At 38.5% G+C, this 22,402-nt stretch overlaps 1 protein-coding gene across 3 annotated transcripts in view; it reads left to right on the forward strand.

Annotated features, from left to right (window-relative positions):
• Positions 1-392: 392 nt before the first annotated feature.
• LOC108501584 (oncostatin-M-specific receptor subunit beta-like) overlaps positions 393-22,402 on the forward strand; it is a 29,248-nt gene continuing 7,238 nt past the window's right edge. Inside the window, exons 1-17 of one of the 3 annotated variants that reach the window (XM_017823625.1) lie at positions 467-518; positions 2,793-2,875; positions 3,016-3,132; positions 6,405-6,463; positions 7,036-7,132; positions 10,118-10,287; positions 11,968-12,127; positions 13,747-14,022; positions 14,622-14,751; positions 16,010-16,167; positions 16,786-16,922; positions 17,601-17,760; positions 18,293-18,369; positions 18,782-19,004; positions 19,573-19,755; positions 20,851-20,952; positions 21,381-21,560. In XM_017823625.1, coding sequence (XP_017679114.1) covers positions 7,063-7,132; positions 10,118-10,287; positions 11,968-12,127; positions 13,747-14,022; positions 14,622-14,751; positions 16,010-16,167; positions 16,786-16,922; positions 17,601-17,760; positions 18,293-18,369; positions 18,782-19,004; positions 19,573-19,755; positions 20,851-20,952; positions 21,381-21,560 — 2,026 coding nt within the window. In that variant the 5' untranslated portion in view covers positions 467-518; positions 2,793-2,875; positions 3,016-3,132; positions 6,405-6,463; positions 7,036-7,062. Of the gene's footprint in view, positions 519-2,792; positions 2,876-3,015; positions 3,133-6,404; positions 6,464-7,035; positions 7,133-10,117; positions 10,288-11,967; positions 12,128-13,746; positions 14,023-14,621; positions 14,752-16,009; positions 16,168-16,785; positions 16,923-17,600; positions 17,761-18,292; positions 18,370-18,781; positions 19,005-19,572; positions 19,756-20,850; positions 20,953-21,380; positions 21,561-22,402 lie in introns of all 3 variants that reach the window. The other 2 variants (XM_017823626.1, XM_017823624.1) reach the window with 2 other exon arrangements.

A 22,402-nucleotide genomic window follows, 5' to 3' on the forward strand; every position in this document is an offset into this window, starting at 1 on the left:
GTGACCGCTCCTGCCTCCCGGAGCCAGACCAGGGAGACACAGGTACCCCAGGCCATGACATAAGAGATAAAGCAGCCTTTGAGACATCATTCCTGCCTGCGCTTTCTGTCTGCTGGGGACTGGAGGGGCCGGGAAAACGTACATTCTCTGCCCTCCCTGGTCATCTCAGGCTACCCCTGCCTGTCCCTGCTCGGCACCCCTGGGTCCCAGCCCGGACTCTGCAGCCCCCCCACGCCCCGGGGGCACCGCGGGCGCCTGGAGGAGGGGACGGAGGGCAGCCCGCATCCTGTCCTCAGGAAGCCAGCCAAGGGAACAGGCCGCGCTTCCCGGAGCGGGGGAGAGATTCCCGAAACTCGGCTCAGCCGGCTCGGCGAGGTGGGAGGAGACACTGCCCTGCCCGGGGAGGGGCGGCCGAGCCGCTTCCCTGCGCTGCCCGAGAGGCCGGCGCGTCCCAGCGCTGGGGGTTCTGTCTGCCCCCAGGTGTCTGCTGGTCCCGAGGTGGCTGCTCTCGGCTGCAGGTGAGTGATGCTGGTGTCCCCTTGTCCCTCGTTCCCTCAACAAAGCTCCCCTCCCCTCCCTCGGAGGTCCCGTCCGCCCTCGGCGAGCGCCGCTCAGCCTGCCCCGCTGAGGAACACCCACCATTCCACCCCGGCGCTTGTTTTGAAACGCACTGTGGAGTTTTGACTCTGATTTTTAGCCTTTCTGGTGCCCGCTAAGCCCTCTCCGCCTTTTGCTTGCCCTTCAGCCCGTGTTCTCCAGGCACCCCCTCGGCACGAGTGGGTGCTCTTGAGTGGTGGGAGCCGTAGTTTCCTCCCGAAACTCCGCCAGCATCATCACACCCCGATGAATTTAAGGTGTCTAATGACCGCCTAGCCTTTTCTGCTTTCAAGTTATTACTGCTTAGCTGCAGATTAAAAGCTCCTAATTTGACCTGAGCAAAAATTACTTAGGTGAGGTACCTCGTGGGACGAGGATGCTACACCTGCCAGGTGATTAGGTTTGGTGTTAGCATCTCCTGTTCCTGCTGATTCAAGAAGACTTCAGGATCTTTGAATCTGGCATCATACAGAGAAAAATTCTTGCTCTTACTTTCTTTTAAGCTGATTAAATCCATAGTTTAATTTCAAAATCATTGGAGTAAGTGAGAAAACATCATAAATTCTAGTGTGGTTCCTGATTTTTTAGTTTGACTTTTTTTTTTTGGCATAACGTTTTTATTTCTGTTTCTATCTGAATATTGCCTGCCTCTTCCAGTCCCTACTCCGGGGCGGTAAACCTAACCAAGTTAAGAGTCGATGATGCCTGAAAAACATGGTAAAACAAGTTTTCCTGTTGTTATGTGATTCCTTCTCTACAATTACTAACATTCTTTTTCTGATAGAGCAGAACTAGTTTTACACAGTTTGTTAATGGCTTTATGTTTTTAGACTCCATTTCCCCCCCCCCTTCATTTTTACTGCTTTTTTTCTTCAGATTCTAGTCTTTTGGGGACCATGAAGTACATATTTTCTTATTTTGGCAAAGCTTTTTAGAAAATCAACAGAATGCATTAAAGAGCTTAAAGAGCTTTCTACTTACCAAAACACAGGAAATATAGCTACCTCTAAGTGGTCAAATTATTACATGCATATCAGACCTTAATTATAGAAACTACTTTCTTCCAAGTGCAGCTTTTTAAACTTGTTGCTCACCCATTAGATTTCAAAGGCTTATCAAGAGCTTTCACTGTCTTACACATAGATGTATTTTGTGCACCAAGTGTAACTGAAAAGATCTTTAAAAGAAGAACGCAAGTACAAGGACTAAAGGAAGGATTCATGTGCTTTAGAATGTGGTATCTCAGCTGTTCCTTTTTTTTCCCCCCATAACTGAAAATCAGATTTTCTGTAAACAGTATGATGTTTATTTTAAAGAGGGATCTATTTAGTTGTAGGATGTTTCAGCAGACACTGCTTTACCGACACTCCCTAATTTCCTGGTGGTTAGACATTGCTCACTGTTTCAAGTAAAACTGCCTGAGCTGGATGTCAACTCTGCACTGTTGATTCTGCAAAGGATATACTGGGAATGGCAGGAATCAGGAGAGTGGAGGCACACTACTTTGTAGGGTCTTTTACAAATCATTGGGGCCTTCTGGTCCTTTTGACACTTACCTAGTTATCTGTTTATTTAAGAGGAAAAGAAACACATCAGGAGGATAAATTAATCTACTTGTGGGCTGCCTTACTTTCTGGGGAGTTTGGAGGCTATGGAAAGAGCTTATTGGGTTTTGGCACTTAGATGTCAGTAAATGTTATCAATCTTGTGTAGTAGGAGCTTGGATTGTGATTCCTATCCTCAGTCTGTCTATGAAGTAGAGGAAATTAGAACACAGGATGAACTATGGATTTATATAAATCCAAAGTAGTATTATTTCTGTAGTTGCCTCATTGACAGTCCTCTTCCATATTTGGTTTAGAAAAATTTATTTGATTCATGGTGGTTATGACTCGATATCCCTATCTAATACTCTAGTACTTTAAATAGATTCAGTTTTTTGAATCCTAGCACCTGGAAACATTTCTTTTCCCAGCCTGTGGTTCATTTAAGGATATGGGTTGTGTTGTTATGGCCATGTTAGGGCAGCTGTTTTAAATAAGCAAAGAAAAGGACACTGCGAAAGGAAAGTTATATGAAATATGATTTGAAATATGTACCTTTAGGAAGATTGCTACAAAACAGATTAACTCTGCAGTTAACTATGATGTTCATAATATGTTCATAGCAGGGACTTCCTTTTCTTACACACACAGGTATTCCAGGTGCTGCAACAATATTTGCACTGTATGGCTCCAGCTCCCGGCCAATGACTCCTGGACACTGCAAGCCTGATCTGGTAAGAAGTTTCAGCTGAATTTTGGTGCTTCAAAGACTTTGAGGAGGGGTTTGACGAAATGTTTATCTTAGGTGTGTTTTGCAGATGAATAACTGAGAGAATTTCTTTTTCCTCTCATTCCCTGGCATTGACCTGGACAGGACTACAGGGATCATCTAAGCCAGAATTTTGCTCTGAATGAGAAATAGTTTACCTGGAGATAATTTATTTAAAATATTCACAAACTATCTACTTAAGGAGATTTCATTTACTCAAAGGTAATTTGCTTCTATGCTGTCTTTACTTCTTGAGTGATTCTTCTTTAATTGTCAGGTCTCTGAACAATTCCTGTTTCTTCTGAATATTATTGCAATTTCTGTCAGGTCCCCAAAATGGTTCTGTTCTGTTGAAGTTAGGCTAGGGAGACCTCAATCCATCTGTATCTGTTTTGTCACACCCCAGGTTACATTTTTCCAACAGGAAGAATTACCAGTAGACTATACAGTCATGACTTTAAAAAAATCTATCAGTGATTTAGGCTACAGACTGATCTGCTTTATTCACCCCACAGATTTTAAATTTTTAAAAGGGGAACGAATATAGGGTAAAATACAAGATTTATTGGTCAGCTAACTTCTGTAGGTCAGACAGATTATTTTGTGCCCAACTGACTTCAGATTGCAATTTAGTGTTATCCCCCATTTTATAGATCATTTTGCAATGTGTCTCAATAACCAGGTTCAACACAGAAAATAGAGCTGTAATTAGTGTTGCTGTTGATGGCAGAGAATTGGAGCTTAGTGATTATCTCCTATTTGGCACAAATGAGGCAATATGTAAATTACTGTCTACAGTTTTGGGCTCACTGTACAAAGAAAGCTGAAAAGACAGAGCTAAGCTTTTTGCAGAGGTGTACAGACAAAGGGCAAAGGAAATGGGTGTAACTTGCATCAAGGAAAATATAAGGAGAAATAGGAATATAAAGAGAATATAAAAAGATATTCTCTTTAAATGAACATAAGGACAAAATGCATGTTTGAATACAAGGAGGAAAAAACCCTCACAGGGCGAGTGGTTAAGCACTGGAACAATTTACCTAGGAAAGTTGTGGAATCTCCATCCCTGGAGTTCTTGAAAATACAATTAGGCAAACTGCTCTGTGATTCTGCGATAGGCTGAAAAATGCGTTTGCAAAATTATGTCAATGATGAAAGTAGCTAGAAAGGGAAAAAAGTATTAAAATTATGTGTTTCGAGACAATATTCAAAATTACTGACAAAGAGTTTCTTGTTCTTATCTGCAATTCATGGACCAAAGTACACAGATGTTCCAGATTGGAGCATAGTGACAAAACATATCTTCTCTTAGGCTTAAAAGGCAAGAGTCGCCAGTAATTAATTCTCAGATTAACAGTGGTATAATGGTGTGATATTCATATCTCTTCAGATTGGCCTCTTTCAGGGTGGTGAATTGCTTAGACACCTAAAAACCTTCCCTGGCTACTTGTTTTCCTTCCCTTTGTTGTTCAATTATTTTCACTTTTGGCAAGGATGTTGTTAATTTATTATCATCATGTTGTTGTTGTTGTTTTGATGAAATTGATAATGTATTTTATAAAGCTGTAACCAAGATGCAGATTTTTAAATTATTATTTTATAAAAGTACTTAATTATTTATAATACAAAATAAGTGCTTGACATTAGTTGGTAGTAAATACGACGTGTGATTAATTTGTTAGTCTCAGGCAGATGTTTCTGCATAAAGATGATGTAATGCAAAATATTACTCATATATTAAGGATCATATTTTTTTTTTTAACTAATGTTTCATTTATTTAAATTTACTTTTTGTTAGTGGATTTTAGGACTTTCCTGATGACAACTGGTTTGTTACCTACAGTTGCATGTCTTACCACAATTCATTTATTATGCAGTTTTAAACTAGAATAATAACATACTGAATAGTGAAAATCATTTTCATAATCCAAAATATGTTTATATTTTGGTAATCATTTATTATATTACACTGCCCTTTGGTAGCATAAGGCATTTGCATCAATAAAAGTGATCTAGGTGGAGTCGTTAGTGAACTGACAGTGGAAATGACTGGAGCAAGATAGTTACATTAGGCATTTGTTTCATGACAACAGTAGAGAATGCCTCTTAAGAGTGTAAAAGACTTTAGATTTGTTTTCTAAATAGGAAGTAATTTAAACAAATAGTCTAATATATCATTACTTCCACAATACCTTCCCACTGTATTTGCTGTTGAATTTAAATGATGCATAATAAATAGGGCAAATTTTGTCTGTCCAACCCCAAAGACGTTTACAAAATTAGGAGTCCTGTGGGGCCAGGTTTTCATCATGCTGATGTAATTAACTCAGGAGATATGCTGCTGAACCCAGCCGACCACCCTTGTGTTAAATAGTCTTAGAGCAGAAGTCGACTCCCTTGACTTCAAGGCAGTTGTATTTTCACCTTTTTTTCTGAAGAAAAGAGAAGAAAAAAAAAAAAAGAAAAAAAGTGTTTAAGATTTGGCTTTGTGTCTCAATATTATTTTCAAACAATTCAGAAGAATAGCAATCTACTGAAGAGCTACCAGAAGTTTTGACATAATCTACTTTTTGTGTCACTCACACTCTCTGCTCTGTAAGAAAGAGCCATTCTATCTTGTTTATTCCAGAAAAACCATAACAAATTATTTTCCCTTTAAGATACAAAATTTGATCAGGTGACAAAAGAGTTTAAATTTAGAAATCTAGAAAAAAATCAGATTTCCCTAAATCAGTTCTTGGAATGGTCTGTTAGTTGCATATGAGTTAGGCCTATCTTCTCAAAAATATTTGGATTCTTCATACAGGTTGATTTTAATGTTATTTAAACACTTTTGAGGATATTAGTATAATGTCAAGAAAGACTGCAGAAGCCTATACACTGGGCAAGACAACGCTCGCATGTTAAGTACAGGGCCCTCCATGAGAAGCATTTGAACTCACAAGGAGAATTTGGGGCATGCTGCAGCTCAGCCCATTGAGCCCTGGGTTGCACTGCTGCGTGCAGGACTTCTCTGCAGTGTTCGTGTAACCCTTAAAAACATACTGAAAAAAAATAGAATCTTCTCTTCTGATCCTTTGGAGAAATTCAAAGTTTCTCAAAACGATTGAATGTAATTAAACTTATTAAACAGTCTGTAGCTCTGAGGTATTAAATTGGAGGTTTTCTGCTAGGAATAAATTATGTAGAGAATTTCTGGCCCATCTGAAATCAGTAAATGTTCTGTCCTTGGCTCAGTTTTATGGAGACAGGTCATTCTGGTTATCTCCTGCGAAGTGTTTTCAACTTCTGTTATGAAAGCAGTGATAGAAGACTCACTTTATCAGTGTTCTACGCAGCTCCAGAAATGTAAAATGTAGAAGTTCTAAGCTAAAGATAGCTATATCCCTTGTCCTGTTCCTGTTGTTTGTACTCCAGTACCCTCTGTGCCTGAGAGCTTTAACCGTACTGGTGCTGAATATTTTCCTTTCTTTTCTGCATGGGGAAATTTGCAGGTGATTCATGTCTTCCGAGATCTGACATACAATCAGTCCTTCAGACCTGGGCTGTACAGGTCAAACACAGTTTCTTTCATACTGTCAAAATATGAGTGTAAAAGCTACAAAAGGAATGCTAGATAGAGCTCTGTGTTGCTTGAGATGATGCTCCTTCTGGGAATGGAAGTGCTAAGACTTTGATATGTGTATTTCAACTCCAGTTTAGCTAAAGCCCTCCATATAGTGTCCTCCTTAATACCTTCTTTTAGCTTGTTAGGATGGATATCTTGTTACTTGTGCAGGAGGAAAGCCAAAATATATCAGGAGAAACTTTTGTTTCAATATTTCTTTGAAATAAGTAGATGAAAAACTTTAATTTATTAGTTTAGTGATTTATTAGTTTGGACTCAATTGAAATTTTTGATTGTAGTGTTCTCTCTATGCTCTAACCAGGTCCCAAAACCAAGAGTGTTTTTTTCATTCCCTATCTTTCTTTGTCCGTTCTTCCTGAATTTATGTTAAACTGGAGTTCATGTGATTAGGTTTTTACTTTTTAGTTTTTAAATACAGTAATATTATCTAGTCTATTGTTTGGCACGCATTTCTCCTAAAAAGACAAATAATTAAAAATGCCTTCTTTGCTGGTAAGTCTTGTGCAGGAAAAGGTGGACAAAGGATGAATCACTTCATGCTTCTGGCAGTACTGCTCCCCCTACAGACTTGCTATGCTACATACTCACAGCAAGGTAAGTGTCTGAACGTTCAGTTTTTTTATTTGGAACCAATCTACAGCAGTTGAAGCTTTGGACTTGCTTACTTCTAAGTCTGTGATTAAGCAACATGTTACACACTTAATCAAATGATTTTCTTTTGTAAGGTGGCAAAGCAACTTGTATTATTACTTTTTGTGACCCCATTATGCAAAATTGCCTGTTGAATCGATGACTCGCAAAGATACGAAGTCAAAGTGTATTTATTTATTTGCTTCCCCTCTTTCTTTTTTTTTTTTACTTTTTTTAATGATTCCATTAGAAGAAAAAAAAAAGAGATGAAAAATTTTCACTGACTTTTCTGTGACCACCATTAAGAAGGCAGACCTTACCAGGCTCTAGTCTGCATTATGGAAGTTTTATTGCCTTAATTAAGTTGGCGAAGAAGGAAGAGAGATGGGAGTTTTTTTTGTGTAAATATATTTGTTATAATACTGAAGGGAGTTTCAGACATTTTGCCTCTCTTCAACCTTGAAATTCGTGTGTTCACACACCACTCATGCAAGGTGCCAGTTCCCCAGTTTTGAGGCTCTGTTACCCGTGCTCCTAGAGTGGCAAAACTTTGTAATGTGGGCAAGTCCAAACGGTTACTGCATTACCATAACTTGGTCACTTGTTTTCACATGCAATTGTTTAGGCATAAAATTCATCTCTGTTGTTAATCATTAAGCTATTCACATAGTCTTGAGTTAGCTTTCAAGTTAAAACAAGTCTTAAAGAGGCCTTGGTAGTTTCAGTTTGCTAGGAGGAGAATATTATAACTGAATGCTACAGATGTTTCTACATCTTAAAATTATGCTAAAGAATTCTTTAATATCCACATTGTAACTCAATGGCAATCGGGATCTTGGATATAACCTTAACTATATTGTTTCTTCTCTTTGTTGGTACTGTGTAAAAGCTCTAACTGGTGATCTAGACTGTGTTATGCCAGAGTAAGTGGAAAACAAAATTGTGTGAAGTTTGAAGTGATATGTCACCTAGCTGAAAAGAGATAGTGGAGGGACACTTGTACAGATGGATTAAAAAATGGAAACTAATGAGACCTTTGTGGTTTTTATCAAGTTAACTAAATGTGGCAGGGGAAAATATTTTCCATCGTGAAAAAAGCAATAATATTTTAGTTTGGACAAAACGAGACAGATGTAGAGAACAGAGAAAGGTTCATCATCAGTGCAATAGGCATAGTAGTGACACTTGCAATTAGAATTGGCTGAAGAAAGAGCAGAAGAAGGATAGGGAAACTCAGAAGATATGCTGGGGTTTGTTTTAATGCTGCACCCTGAAAAAGGAAGTGTTTTCTGCCAGCTGGCTGGCATTTCTTTCAGGTGTATTTGTTTCTTCCTTTCTTCCAGCATTTTTTAGTATCTTGGAACTAACAGTAAAATACATTATTTCCTCCATTTATTCTTCAATTATAGGCTGGACTTGTATAAGCAACTAAGCTGTGTCAGTGTCTGTATTCTCATAATTAACAAATATATAAAATTTATAAAGTTTTATTTGCTTCCTTTGAGTGATCACAGATTGTTAGAACTGCAGCTTCTCTTGAGCGTTTCATTCCCTACAGCTAATGAAAAAACCCATATGTAGGGAAAATGCTGCACAGAAGTTAGTGCGGAGCAGACACCACAGGATAAGTTGCAGAATGGTTTGGATACCTGATGTCTGCCAGAAGCATCTATCAAAATGCAGATTCTCAATCTAAATCTTCTGAATGCTCATGTTTCCTGCTAGTGATACTCTGTGAAAGGCTCAGGTAATTCAGTTGGTGAAGCACATCTGGCTGATGAGTGGAGGTGGCAGCTTTGCGAGAAGGATCTGCTTAGGTCTCTCAATCCGTTGTGTCCCTGAGGACTGTGGTGTGGCAGGAATGCACAGAATGAGTTCTGTTTCATGAAAAGATGCAGCTAATTCTGTGACTTCTTTTCTGTGTCCCAGTCAGCATAAACATTCTGCCCCTGTCATTTGTAACAAGCAGAAGCACCTTGGAAAGCAATTGTGGCAAAAGAAAAAGCCTAGTTACTTGGCCTTTCCAGCTCCCTGGCTTCATTAACAACCAGATCAAGTTTAGGGCGTTTGTGTTTGTTTATTTTTCAGGAAGGAAAGAAGTTACAAATCAGCGAGTACTATATTTCATCTCTTCCAAGAGTTAGGGTTTTTTTGGGAGGGGTGACAAAGCAAACATCTGAAAAGAGGAACTACTTATGAAGTTATCTGTAGTTTTCAGCAGAATAATGTTCTTGCAGGGCCTTTTCTTTCCCAGCAACAAAAGAGACTTTAGTCTGACTTTTAAACTTTATTTTATTATGGGAATTAACTCCAGACCCACAGAAGGATGGAGGTGCCATTAAAACTAGGTGTTTAATTCCAGTAGAAGGATCCACAGCTCCAACTAAGGTGCTTAAGTTCTGTGTAGAACAACTAGGAATGTGCTTAATACTAGAATGTCATCTGAGCTAGCTACTGGAGGGAATCTCTTGATCTATCCTCTTCAAATACTTGTTTTGCACCAACTAATTTAATCTGTATTTTATCAGAGATCAAACCTGAGCCCAAAGTTTCTGCCCTAATGATAAGTAGGCTTGTTGGGATTGGGATTTATTGGAATTTAATCCCTATTAATACATTATGTTGTTCCTCTTCATAAAAATGAGGTTGGATTTGTATTCCCATAAAATAGCTAGTAAATTGAGGGCATAAAGAAATTTAATAGCATACCAAATGTCATGGTAGGAAGGGCTACTGAGATTCAGGAACCTCATTTTAGCCTGCTGGTTCTTTAAGATGAAAGATTATCTTTGCTTTTTTTTATCAGCAGCATGGGTCTTGATCCATTTTGGTTTTTTCCTTCAGAACCATCTAGTGTGGAACCTATCATACCTCTAACCACTGTTGTTTCAGATCTGCTTTGTAATTTAGCTAAACAGCAATATTTTTGTGTCCTTTTTGTGCTCCTAGAATCTGATGTGTTTCCAGTAACTTACTTTAACGTTTCCAAGGATTTGGCTCTCCAGCGGCTGCTAGTGGAATGGGATGTTGTCAAGTCAGCACATGATGCTAAGCTGGCAATGTCTTTTGAAATACAAGTCAATCGAACAGATGAAACTACTTCTACTACTGTGTTGACAGTAAGTGTACTTTGAAAAGAAGTATACTAGTCTTTTACAATATAAAGGAAGCTAAAGGAAAAGGAAGAAGTAGTGATGTCTCTTTGCAAAGTCCCTATCCTGGTAGTTTTCCTTAACACTTAAATCAGCCAAATTTTCTGAAGAGGAGGAGATCACCCAATTCATAGGCTTAGACCTGTTCCAGGTGTTTTCCACTCTTTGTGACTTCAGTGTGAGAACAGTCTCCAAAGAAAATTTCCTTTCCTTTGAGTTTGACAAAATCTTTTGGCAATGTTTTAGTCACGTTTTAACCTATTATGAGTCACCTGGATTATGGAAGAATATGAAACGCACATATTAAAACTTAGTAAAACTGAAAAACTGCTCTGGCTCATTTAAAGTTGCTGTTCATGAAAAAGCACATAAAACAGTGAAGGGCTTATTTTTTCAGAAATCAGTGATCAATAAAATAAGATAGGCACTGTTAAGAATCACAATTTATTCTTATCAGCCTAGCTGGTAGTATTTGATCTAATATTCAGAAGAACCACATCTTCACTGCAGATGACCTCTGTGCAGTTCCAAAGATTTTTACCACTTTGATACATTGGATAGGATTTTTAACACCCCATGAGTAGATCTAACCCTGAAGTCAATAACTGGGGCCTTACAGCTACAAACAATTAAGTTTTGTTTTTTTTGGATTATCCTTCAATAAACTGCTATTAACTTGCTGGTAGGAAGTAAGAGCTTTTCAAATCCAATGATGTAGTGTGTTCTGTTACTCGTAATAAACATGACAAGGAAAACAAACAGGTTACTTTGGATGTCACTACCACACAAGAACCTATTTGCTTCTGTGTTTTTCTGAAGAATATGTACCAATAAAGAAACTCTGTGAGTCTGCTCCTACCAAAACACAAACAGCCCCTATAACTTCCAAATCAGTGACTACATTTCTCAGGGCTATAACTGAGGAAGTAAATTTTGAACTGATTGCAGAGTTTTTCTCAGAGCAGTAATAATATGCAAGTGCAGGTGTTGCTAATGGGAAGCAGCACTAGAGAGCAATTCTCTAGTGGTCAGTGTGAGCCCAGGCTTCAGTACAACCCATACAAATAGCATGGGTCTATGTGATGAAAATCTGGATGGTTCTTTAAAAAATACAAAAATATATAGAATCATAGAATCTTATAGGTTGTAAAAAATCTTCACGATCATTGAGTCCGACCATTAATCTGGCACTGCTAAGTCCACCACTAAACCAGGTCCTTAAGTGCTGCATCTACATGTGTTTTAAATCACTCCAGGAATGGTGATATGTAACCCAGGATGCATTTGTAGGCAGCAGCATCTGTGCATGCTACTACTCATGTAATATCAGGCACAAATAACCTACTTAAAGTCTCTGGGAGTGAATCCACGTCATGAGAGGTAAGGCCTGACTCACAAATATGTCAGTGCATCAGTCACCCTACTGCTGCCAGTACAGATCTGTAAGTAGTTAATTAGCTAATAGTTACTTAATATGAGATCATAGGTAGTGAGTGGGATTTCAGAGTTTCGTTTTTCAAAAGCATTTTCCTCCTTTGAGCTTTTTCTCTCCCACTGCCTTTGATTGTGTTTCCAAATACTGTGTCTACAGAGTGTCTACACACTGCTGTGTTTTCAATACTTTGCCTTCCTGGTCTTTGCTTGTAGGAGTTTCGTAATGTCACACTTGATAAATTAGGAAAGCCTCTTCATTGGGTATGGTATTCAGACATACCTTTGGAGTGTATGTCTCATGCAGTGAGAATCAGGACCAAAGCAGAAACATCAAAAATCTGGAGTGAGTGGAGTCTGTGGGAGACTGTCTTGGGTAAGTAAAACAAGATTTTGCAATATTTACTTTATTTTTTTATAGTACAAACCTAGTTTGTAATTCACCATTGTCTGTAATTGTGAAGGACAGTTCAGGAGAAGTGACATCAAATCAAGAATCCATTTTGAACTCATTAATCTCTAAACACTAACCAATTCCTTACTTTTTGTTGGCAATAATAGCAGTGCTTCAGTCATTGTTAGAATTTGCAGACTATCTTCCTGAACTAGTAGACCAAAAGTTTCAGAGCTTTTTTTGCTCATGCATTAAAACAATGCAGTATATGGAGTGGCATGGGATCTTGGAAAGGCTGTAGCATAATCTATTACCAGGTCAAATACATCCCTGCCCCAGACTCGTGGAGAGGAGATGAAGTGCATTGCTATGACTACATGATCTGATGCATGTGTTGCTTTTGTCTGGTTTCATAGCTTTGATTAGTATTACAGAAGCAGAGAGAAAGGAGTGAGTCAGCTCCTCATGTCACCTGGAATGAAGGAGCAAGTGAGGTCCTTATGTCACTTGGAATGAATGTCTTATGAATTCTATGAGAGTAAATGGGGACTGAACCAATAATGTAATTAACAATATCAGAAAACACTTTTTTTTTTTAAGATTACTGTGTCTTACTAGAACAGTTTGATTTCCAGAGAGTTTTGTTTAAGTAAAATAGGTAACTACTTTAGAAAAATTGGTACAGTGATTTTATAATGAAACACTATTCTCATTTGGAGCAGCAAAGGCTTTTAGTTGAGATGAGGTACGTCATGGTAGGAAGAGCATCACAGGTCTTTAGACTTGGATTGTGACACTTAAGTTGTCCATCTCCCTCTCCTTATATAATAGAAAATAGGATGCAAGACTCCCTTTTTGTCTCACTAACCTCAGTCTTTGAGACCTTATTTTTTTCAATTGAAATTTGATAGGGTTCAAAAATACTATTTCTCAGTCACAAAATGATCCCACATTACAGACCTGATTTAGAGCTCCCTGAGACATAGTAATCCTAGATGTCATCAGATTTTTGTATCAGATTCTCGAGAGTAGAGTTTATCCACGCAACATGTGTAAAAGACTGTGAGTCACTTAAATTCCACTAATTCTTACGTCCAGCAAGCAGTCCAACATTAAAGGCCATAGGATTCTCATTCCAAGTGGAGTGTCTCCTTACTGATCTGATTCAGTCAATGTTGACTCCTCTTAGCTGAGCTCTGCATGAGCTTCAGAACATGAGGTTTTTCTAGCCCCCTATTCATAGTTTTCCAGAGCAGGCATTTTGGCTGTAAAACATCAGTCTGGGCATAGGTACAGGAGTTAATGTTCCTCTGTAAAGGCAGTTCTTAACCACACACTTTTTTTGCCTCCAGTGAAAGGCAGAGAGATAGATTTAGTCTCCATCTTGTTGGACTACGTTAGATGTTTGTGGGTTTAAGACAAATATAGGTATTTTTGCATGTGAAGTTCATCTCTCTGTGGGGAAGAATACTAAATAAAAGTCTGTGAATGGATAATAAAACATTAACAATTTCTTGAATAAATGCTTAGCTATGTGTTCTGTTTGAAGGCTTTTGCCCTGAGCAGATCTTGAAATGGTTTTTTTATGTATTAATTTTCAGGCCTGGACACTTCAAATAGCAGTGAACCACAAATCTTTCCAAGTAAAATAATTTTAGAGGAAGGCTCTGATACCAGTTTTTGTTGCATTGGAAGGAAAGGTCAAATCATTAAAGAATTCTCTGTGCGCCCAGCTGTTCGTGTTTTCAATCGCACAAGCAGTCGACTCGGAATTCTCACTATGGAAAATGTGAGACATCACGAAACGCCTCAAATCCATGTCTGCTGTTCCTACAGTCAAGATCACTGCCCAGCTCATGCAGCTTTCCTTGTGGGTAGTAAGTGAACACGTTATTACGGATCTATTTTCCCTTTGTTATTAAGTCAAGAGTGACTGTGGGGGGAGGAAAAAAAAGCCTTCTGTAATTTGTCATAGCCCTGTCTTGTCCAGCTGATCTCTGTTAATGTCTGACTTGAGATCTGTAAATTTATGTATAGAAATCATTAAAGAATAGCATCAAGCATGTGCAAATTAATCCCATTAATTGATCCTAGGACAGGTGATTGATTCTTAAATATACCTACCCATTTAGGAGTTCAGCTTCACTGTCTGTGTGCCTGTGGTAAAACTCAGCACAGTCCCTATTTTGAAGGCGAGTAGCAATTTTTACAGATAGAAAACAAAACAGATTAAATTAATGGATATATGAATATAACAAAATATGATAACAAAAGTGTTTGGATTGCTATTAATTTATGGTATTATCCTGACTATCTTACAAACTGGTCATTGAATAAGTGTAATTTCAATAACATTTGTAATAAACCAGACTTTGTACTTATCCATTATTTGTAGCTTGTTAATATATTAAACACTGATGACTTTTGCCTTGACTGCCATGCTATTGGTGTGTTTTTGGTTATTCCCTCTGACAAGGAGCACCTGACACACCTAAAGATTTTTCCTGCCAAACACAAGATATGAGAATAATAACATGTACTTGGAGCGAAGGAGAAAGCACCTATCTTTATGGGAAGCATTCATCAAACTACACCTTGATTGCAAAGTAGGTCTTGTTGTTGTATTAACTCTGGTGTGTGTTGTGTAGAGTGGTCACCTTCTCTCACCAAGAAAAATGTTTTTTTTCTTTTTTGTAATTAGCTGCCTGCCTCTTTCCACCTCACCGATCACTTATTGAACAAAGCTTGAGCGATGCATAACTGCTCTGATTTAGACTAATTATATAAAGTTGCCTGTCCTTTAGACCAAGTTCTGCCTGCTAAAGCTTGTTCTAATCATTCTTTTGGGTTAATTTTTTGGATATCTTCCAGTAGGTATGAAGACACCCTGAAATCAGGATATAGATAACTTAAAAGTGTAACATAATTATTGAGTACACAACAGACAACTAGATCTAATCAGCTGATAGACTATTAGTGTGCTAACAATCCATTGACAATAATGCTGACTCAAAACTGATGATTCCCAGCTACCTCCTAGTTAGCCTGATTCACCTCCCTAATTCTTTTTCTTTAGGATTTTAGGACTTTACATGCTCGTGTTTTCCTTCTTGAGTCCTTGAGCTAGTGACAATCCTATCTCAAAAATCCTACCTGTGTCTATAATTTCTGTAATTTCAACTGGCTTCTTTACTTTTTGTTTGTTTGTTTGTTTTTGTTTTTTTTTTTGTTTTTTTTTTTTAAGATTTCTCTGCAGACTTTCTCACAGCTCTTTCTTAGCACTCTCAGTCAAGGTGTGGCAAATCAGACATGGCTCTCAGATGAGAAGAGGGGCTTTACCCCAGAGCCTGCAAAGAAACTCATTAAGCGGGACAGATACCTCATCATCACAGCAAACTTTAATCAATAGATGTCAGCAGAAGTCAGGTCATCGTTGCACGTACCTTCATGGTCTCTGCATCATTCACTTCTATTAAGATATTATGATGGTAATTTAAAAATGGAAGCTTAGAAGGTGCACGTGAAATTACAACTTCATTTTAAAACATAATGGTGGATGTGTAAATGGTCCTGGCAAATAAGTCCCTGGTTTAGAATTTCTATGAGGAATCACTAATTTAGCTGTATCTTAAAAAGACAAACATAGACTTTGAAGAAAACTTTCTTCTAATACCTATCTATTCACCCTACTTCAGGCTAAAAGAAAGAACTGGTTGGCTTTTTATATTCCCCCTCAGCCTGATTTTTTATGATGCTGCATTCTAGTTGAACATCAAAAATTTCAATATTTGTGTTGATTGTACATTATGGAAAAACATCTTTCTCTCTCTTTGCCGCTGTCCAACCCTCCCCTTTCTTTGATAGATCTTCCCAGAAAATGTTTCAGTGCACACAAAGTTGTTCCAAGACGTGTGCATGTTCTTGGGAGATAGGCCAGCAGAGGATCTGGAATGTCACAGTGACTGCGGAAAATCCACTGGGAAAGAAAACTGCCATGGATGTTTTTAATGTAAATCACAGATGTAAGGTCTTTTCTATATTTTTGTTGAGGGCTTTTTTTTTGCTCCTTCTGAGCTTGATACCTTGAGTGCCCTGTTTAAAGTATGGAGGCCACTGATTTTTAACTTCCCAGTTTTGCTACCTGTCCCTATAGTTATCTGCTCTCTCTTCAGTTTCAGCTCTGGAAAGTCATATTAATGATAGAAAACAGATTCACTCCAAAGGTCAGATTTGGTTATTGAAATGACCCTTAATACTTCAAAATCTTCTGCTTTGCTGAAGCCAGTTCTTAGTATAGAAAGCAACATGATGCAAGGATCTAAAATGAGGAGTTTTAGAAAATAACTGTGTAGGTTACTTGGGAATTGGTATGATATGAGATGTGATACAGGTGTAAGCAGCTATTGCCAGGAAAGAAGTGATGATGCTAACCTGTCTTGGTCCTCATATGGGACAGCAATGTCCTTTGTCCTACTGTAAGGGAGGTAGAATAGTTCATCAGTGAAAAAAAAAATCTTGCTAATTTTAATGTGCTAAGTATGTATTTTTTATTTGCTTTTACTGCTCAGCTAAAATACCTTAAAATACTTTTGCATATATTTTATGTTTTACAAGAGCTGACTCAGATTTTCCATTTGCAGTTTATCCCACTGCACCTTTCCAGGTGCGGCAAAAATGCACAGATACAGAAATCACATTACATTGGAATTATCAAAGCAATGGAATTGAACTCTTTTGTCAGACTGAAGTGCTCCACCCGGATGGGAAAGCTGAACTGGTATGAGACCTGAATGTCATACACAAAAACATGTGTCTTGTTCCACCTCTTTAACAAACAGTGAGGCTTCTATGTAGTCCTTTTCTTAGAAAGGCAGCTTGCCTCTAGCACATTAAAAAAGCATAGGGAAGATCACAATCAAGCTGTGTTCTGTGTCAATATTGCTTAAGAGGTCTAGATCAAATGTGGCCATTGCAGGAGACAGTTTTGAGGAGAGGCTTAAAAGCATGCTCACTTATTTTGAGCTACCAGAACAAACTCTATTAGGAGGGAGTATGGGAAAAGGTTGGGGAAAAAATGGAAAGAAAAGGTAGCTGTAGATTGCTCTGCCTAGATCTGGAGCAGCATCCTGCTTACATAAAGTAATAGCTTCAGGCTCTGTGAGGGCAAGATCTCAGTAAACTCCCTCCTTGATGTAAAGAGTACTCATTTGGAGGGTTGTGACTCCTACTCAGTTACATAGAGGTGACTTTCAGACCTCTTTTGGGATCTCCCAGACTCTTCATCTCATGCATTTTTTTATTATTATTTTTTGATTGTTGTTTCATGATTACCTTTCCCAAGTCAAGCTTAACTTGCTGCTGCAGGACCTAGAAGAAGAAATATTTTTTTAAGACAAAACCATCTTGCTGCTGAGGCTGAAGTGAGCTCTGACTGTTCTGTTTTTCTGTGTTGCAGCACAATAGTTCAGACATGCATTCCCCTCACAGGAGCATCACTGTGGGTGGGCTGCAACCCTACACGGAATACACAGCGAGGGTTCGCTGTGGGGCAGCAAAGCATTTTTGGAGGTGGAGTGAGTGGAGTGAAGCCCGGACTATCAGAACAAAGGAAGCAAGTATGTCCCACCTACTGAGAAGGGAAGTTTGAGGGATATTCTTTTCTTGACACACGTCTTTGCTATTTGTTGTTACTCTTCTGCTGTGTATCTAAAGCACAGGCCTGTTGCATGCATGAAAGAGAAGCACACTAGGCAAGCTTCCAGAAGGTGATTTCTTAAATAGCTCTAATTCTACCTGCTAGTCTCTGATATTTCATCCAGCGCAGACAGTGGGAAATCCAGATGACTGGGAGGATGGACAGACAGAGTTACAGTGCCCTTTGTAGCCTGAAGGAATGGTACAGAGGTAGGAACAAGCATCTGGGAACTGCAAGCAAAGATTTTCTTGGGAAATTAACCAGACCTTCGTCCAGAAAAAAGAACGAAGGGAAAAGATATTAAAGAATAACGTTTGGGCAAGACCTGGCAGTGATGGGGAAGAAGCGCTGTTGGGAGTGGAATTTCTTTGAGTGGAAGGAAGCAATTAAACTATCTATTCTTTCTGGATCTAGAGCATCTTTTTTTTTTTATTTTGCTATGTTTATTGCAGCTCCGTCAGGGAAACTGGACATGTGGAGAGAAATTACACCAGTTCTAGGGGGAAGGAATGTGACCTTGTTCTGGAAGGTGAGACATCACTACAGAAATAGTAACAAAACCCTTTATAAAGGGATTGGAAGTTTTTCCCATAAACTTTAGTAAGTTTGTTTGTACTTAATAGCAGTTCAGTATAAAATGTCTTTTATAAATCTAAGGCAGATTTTATATATAATGTATCTCAGAACATATGTAGCTGGTGTGCTGTCCTGGCATTTCAGACATAATTCTGTTCTTGTAAGTATTAAAATATGACAAATATAATTACTGAGATTTCTTCCATTTCAGCCAGTATGCGTATGCGTGTATGGAAAAAAAGGTTTATATTTTTACAGAAATAATACACCCGGTTAGTTATTTAAAGTTCTAAATGCTCCTTTCATAGTTTTTCAGCAAAATTTACGAAGTTATTGTTCTCTTCCTTTGTAACTTTTTTTCCCAGCAAACACCAGGTTTTCGAGCAAATGGAAGAAGTATTTCATATGAAGTAACTTGGGAAAAAATAGAAGATGGCTCCAGGCCTGAAAGCATCTCCTTGTCATCAGTCTACAATAGCACCAGGATTTTCATTGATAACCATTCCTATAAAATCAGCATCATGGCAATGAATGATGTTAATTTTTCACTTCCTTCAGTACTGGTCATCTCTAGAGCTACAGATAACAGTAAGAGTACTTTCAGTTACATTTCCATTATGATAATTTTGTTTCTACCTATTTTAAGTGAAGTCATAATTTATCATCTTGGGCAATAAATTAACCTGGCCTTTAACTCACATCAGTGCTGTTTGGAAATTATTACTGTACTTTCACCTATGGGGTGATACTTGTATGTGTGTTAAGCTTAAGCTCACAGTGCCCACAGAACAAAACACATTTGGCCTAAAACTAGGGCCTCAGACCTGTGGCAGATGCCTTGAAGGTGCAGCCAGTGCCTTGCAGGGAACTCTGTGTGTGATCAGCCTCTTGTAGCTCTCTGACTCTACATTTCTGCAGCTGAGGGGTTTTTTTATGAATATGTAGTAACTTACTGGATGGGTTCTGAGCTATCAGCCTTTAGCATACAGAGAGATCAGCTTTCAACATGTGAAAGAGCCCATATGTCGCGTAGTGAGGGAATGCAACTCTTTTATTATTGTTTTTCACAATTTAGCATAGAAACTATATTGATCGTCATTTATGAATCTGAAGTTTCATTCATGAAAGTAATAGATATTTGTTTTGTTCATTCTAGGTACTGAAGAGCTTAAGGAAGAACAGGTTAATGGTACAGATGATGGCATTTTTATTTCCTGGAAGCCCAGATATATATATGACAGTTACATTATCGAGTGGTGTAACTTTCCAAAGTTGCGGCCTTGTGATTTGCAGTGGAAGAGATTTGGGCCCAACATTTCCAGTGCTGTGATTAACTCAGGTGAAAGCCAAACAACTTTTCGTTCTGATGTCTGTGTAGCACTTCTTCACGCTATGGGCATTAATTGAATTTAGGAAGCAAATCATGTGGAATATCGAAGTCTGTGCAGTGCAGGTGTAATTCTTCAGAGGCATCATTTTTTTGCCTACCAAATTAATTAGACACCACAAATGTGCCAGCACCATTAAGCCTTGGAAGTCAGCACAATATTTTAGAAAAAACCTTTTCTGAGTGGGTTGTCGTAGCATCTTGAAGGAGGATGGTGAGGTTAATGAAGGAGTTAAAAATCTTTGAGCAGAAGAGATGCAAAATGGAGCTCTGCCTTAACTGTAACGTGGATCAGAAGTTTAGACGCAGGCAGTTTAACACCCACAGTGGTTTACTGCTGTCAGTGTGCCACAAATTATGTGGCTCAGCACCAGTCTTTGCTTAGGATCAGTTGCATGGTTTTTTATCCCAGTGGTGGCCAATAGATGTAAATCCTTTCTGGATTACTTCCACAGCTGCAAGAATTTAGCCTTTCTGGAGTCTCTCAAACTGAGAGTTAATTTTGGAATGAAACATATTTGAACAAAATTTTACTGAATACACTTCAATATGCAATAAAGGAACTGCACTGCAATTCACACAAACATGTGGGAATATGCACTCTTAGTGGAGTGTGGTAACACATGGGAAAAGGACTGTCCAATTCTTCATGGTTTGCACATGGTTGATGTGAATGGGAGTGGATGTCACTGAGGATAATGTGGAATCCTGATGCATGGATATGCATCTGCATTAAAAAGTCAAAACATGACCTTTTCCTGCGCCAGAAATGTGAAATGAAATTATCTTGCTCTTTCAGAGTCTATTGTGCAGTCACCTTGAATACTGTATGGCAACAAAAAAAAAAAATATAAACCCCTCCCCCATTATCTCTTTCGGACAGAATAAATTTGTTAATTTACAGTATGCATACCATGAGTTGGCTTACCCTCTGTCTCCTTCAGTTGCTTTAATAGCACAATAGCACATGGAGAAGGCAGCTCAGCAAAAGCAACACCGAAATACAAACCATAACCTATTTTTGTAATCAGTTTGACTATTTTCTAGCTGCCTTTGTTCCGGGGGTGAGATACAACTTCCACATCTATGGATCTGTCGCTAATAGAGCCTCCTTACTGGAAAAAAAGACTGGTTATCTCAGAGAGCTACGTAAGTTGGCAACATATTTAGGGTTTGTGTATTTGCTAAATTGACCTGTCACAACTAGAAGAATTGCTTCTTCCCACTACAGCTACATAAAATTTTATTTTCTATGTTCTTTCTATATCATCAGTTGTATATCAACATGCAGGCCCTCCATAGAGGATATTTGGCTAGTACAGTGACCAGGTAGAGTCCATGTGTATTAGAAGACCTAAACAAAACTGTGATTATCAGTCACTACTTTGTGTATAATGAGGATGCATGAAGGCTCTGTGAAGTTGACAGTGTTTGTAGAGCACTTTGGCCTTGTTCAAATTTTAAATACAAGTAAGATATAAACATAAACACCATATGGGAGTGTAGATTTTTCAAGTGCAAATATAAACATCCTTGAAGAATAATTGCGAGTTTAACTTGAATTTCCTTTCTTCTAGCTCCTCTTCTTGACCCTGTTGTGGACAAAGTTGAACTGACTTTCAATGCAGTAACACTGTCTTGGGATTCTTACCTCACAAATGAGTCACAGCCTGGTTTTGTGAGAGGCTACCATGTCTATGTGTCACCTATACAAGAGAATTGCAGTTTAAAAGGATCAAAAAAGCACATTCTTCCAGGTAACTGAGCTCTGCAATGTAGGAAGTTGCTTCGTTGATACAGGTTGCTCATACTGCAGCATCTTAGAAGGTTCATATTGGGCAGTCAAGTTGGCTAATTTGGCCATCTACAGATTTCAACACTTGCTGCTTTTGATTCCCCTCTGTGCTTGAGGTGCTGACAGGCAGAAGTGGACTCTGGCTTTATAGAGATTTACAGCCCCTGTCCTGTTGTCTGTAGCTCCTTTTTAGCTCCAGAAAACATTCCTTTGGTACTGTAGGAGGATGTAAGTTTCTGCCTCTTGTTATGGGAGTTCTGGATGAATTTCAAAAAACATTTGTGGTTTGCTTGGATAAGAGTCATAGGAAGCATGTTAGTCTTACTAGGATTTGGGCTATTTTAGAAACAGATGGGATGCAATTTATTTCCTTCAGAATTGGAGCACTGCGTAAATTCCCCATTTAAATTCTTTTCCAGTGACAGTATTCATGTCTGTTTTCTACAGTGGAGTTCCTTCAGCTGAAGTGAGCTGTGAAGTGGCACAAAGCCACATTTAAACTTTTATATCTGACCTTCCTGTTCCACATGCAAAACTGCTCCAGATGACTTTGATCCATTATGATTTTCAGATGTTTCCATCATGTTAAAGGATATCTTTTTTTTTGCCTCTTATTCCATGTGGGTCATGTCCCATGATCCTTCTGCTGATTAGACTAGTACCAAACTGAAAAGCATATTTTGAACTGAGGGAAGCTTATGTAGGAGTTCCTGTCAGAACTAAACTAACTATAGAAGTACCATAATTCTGTAAGTAATCCCAGTTAGACTTTAAAAAGTTTAAATCAAAGATTTTTCTGCTTCC

This window comes from Lepidothrix coronata, unplaced genomic scaffold (assembly GCF_001604755.1).
Source record: "Lepidothrix coronata isolate B3197 unplaced genomic scaffold, Lepidothrix_coronata-1.0 Scaffold104, whole genome shotgun sequence".
In the NCBI taxonomy this organism is placed as follows: domain Eukaryota; kingdom Metazoa; phylum Chordata; class Aves; order Passeriformes; family Pipridae; genus Lepidothrix; species Lepidothrix coronata.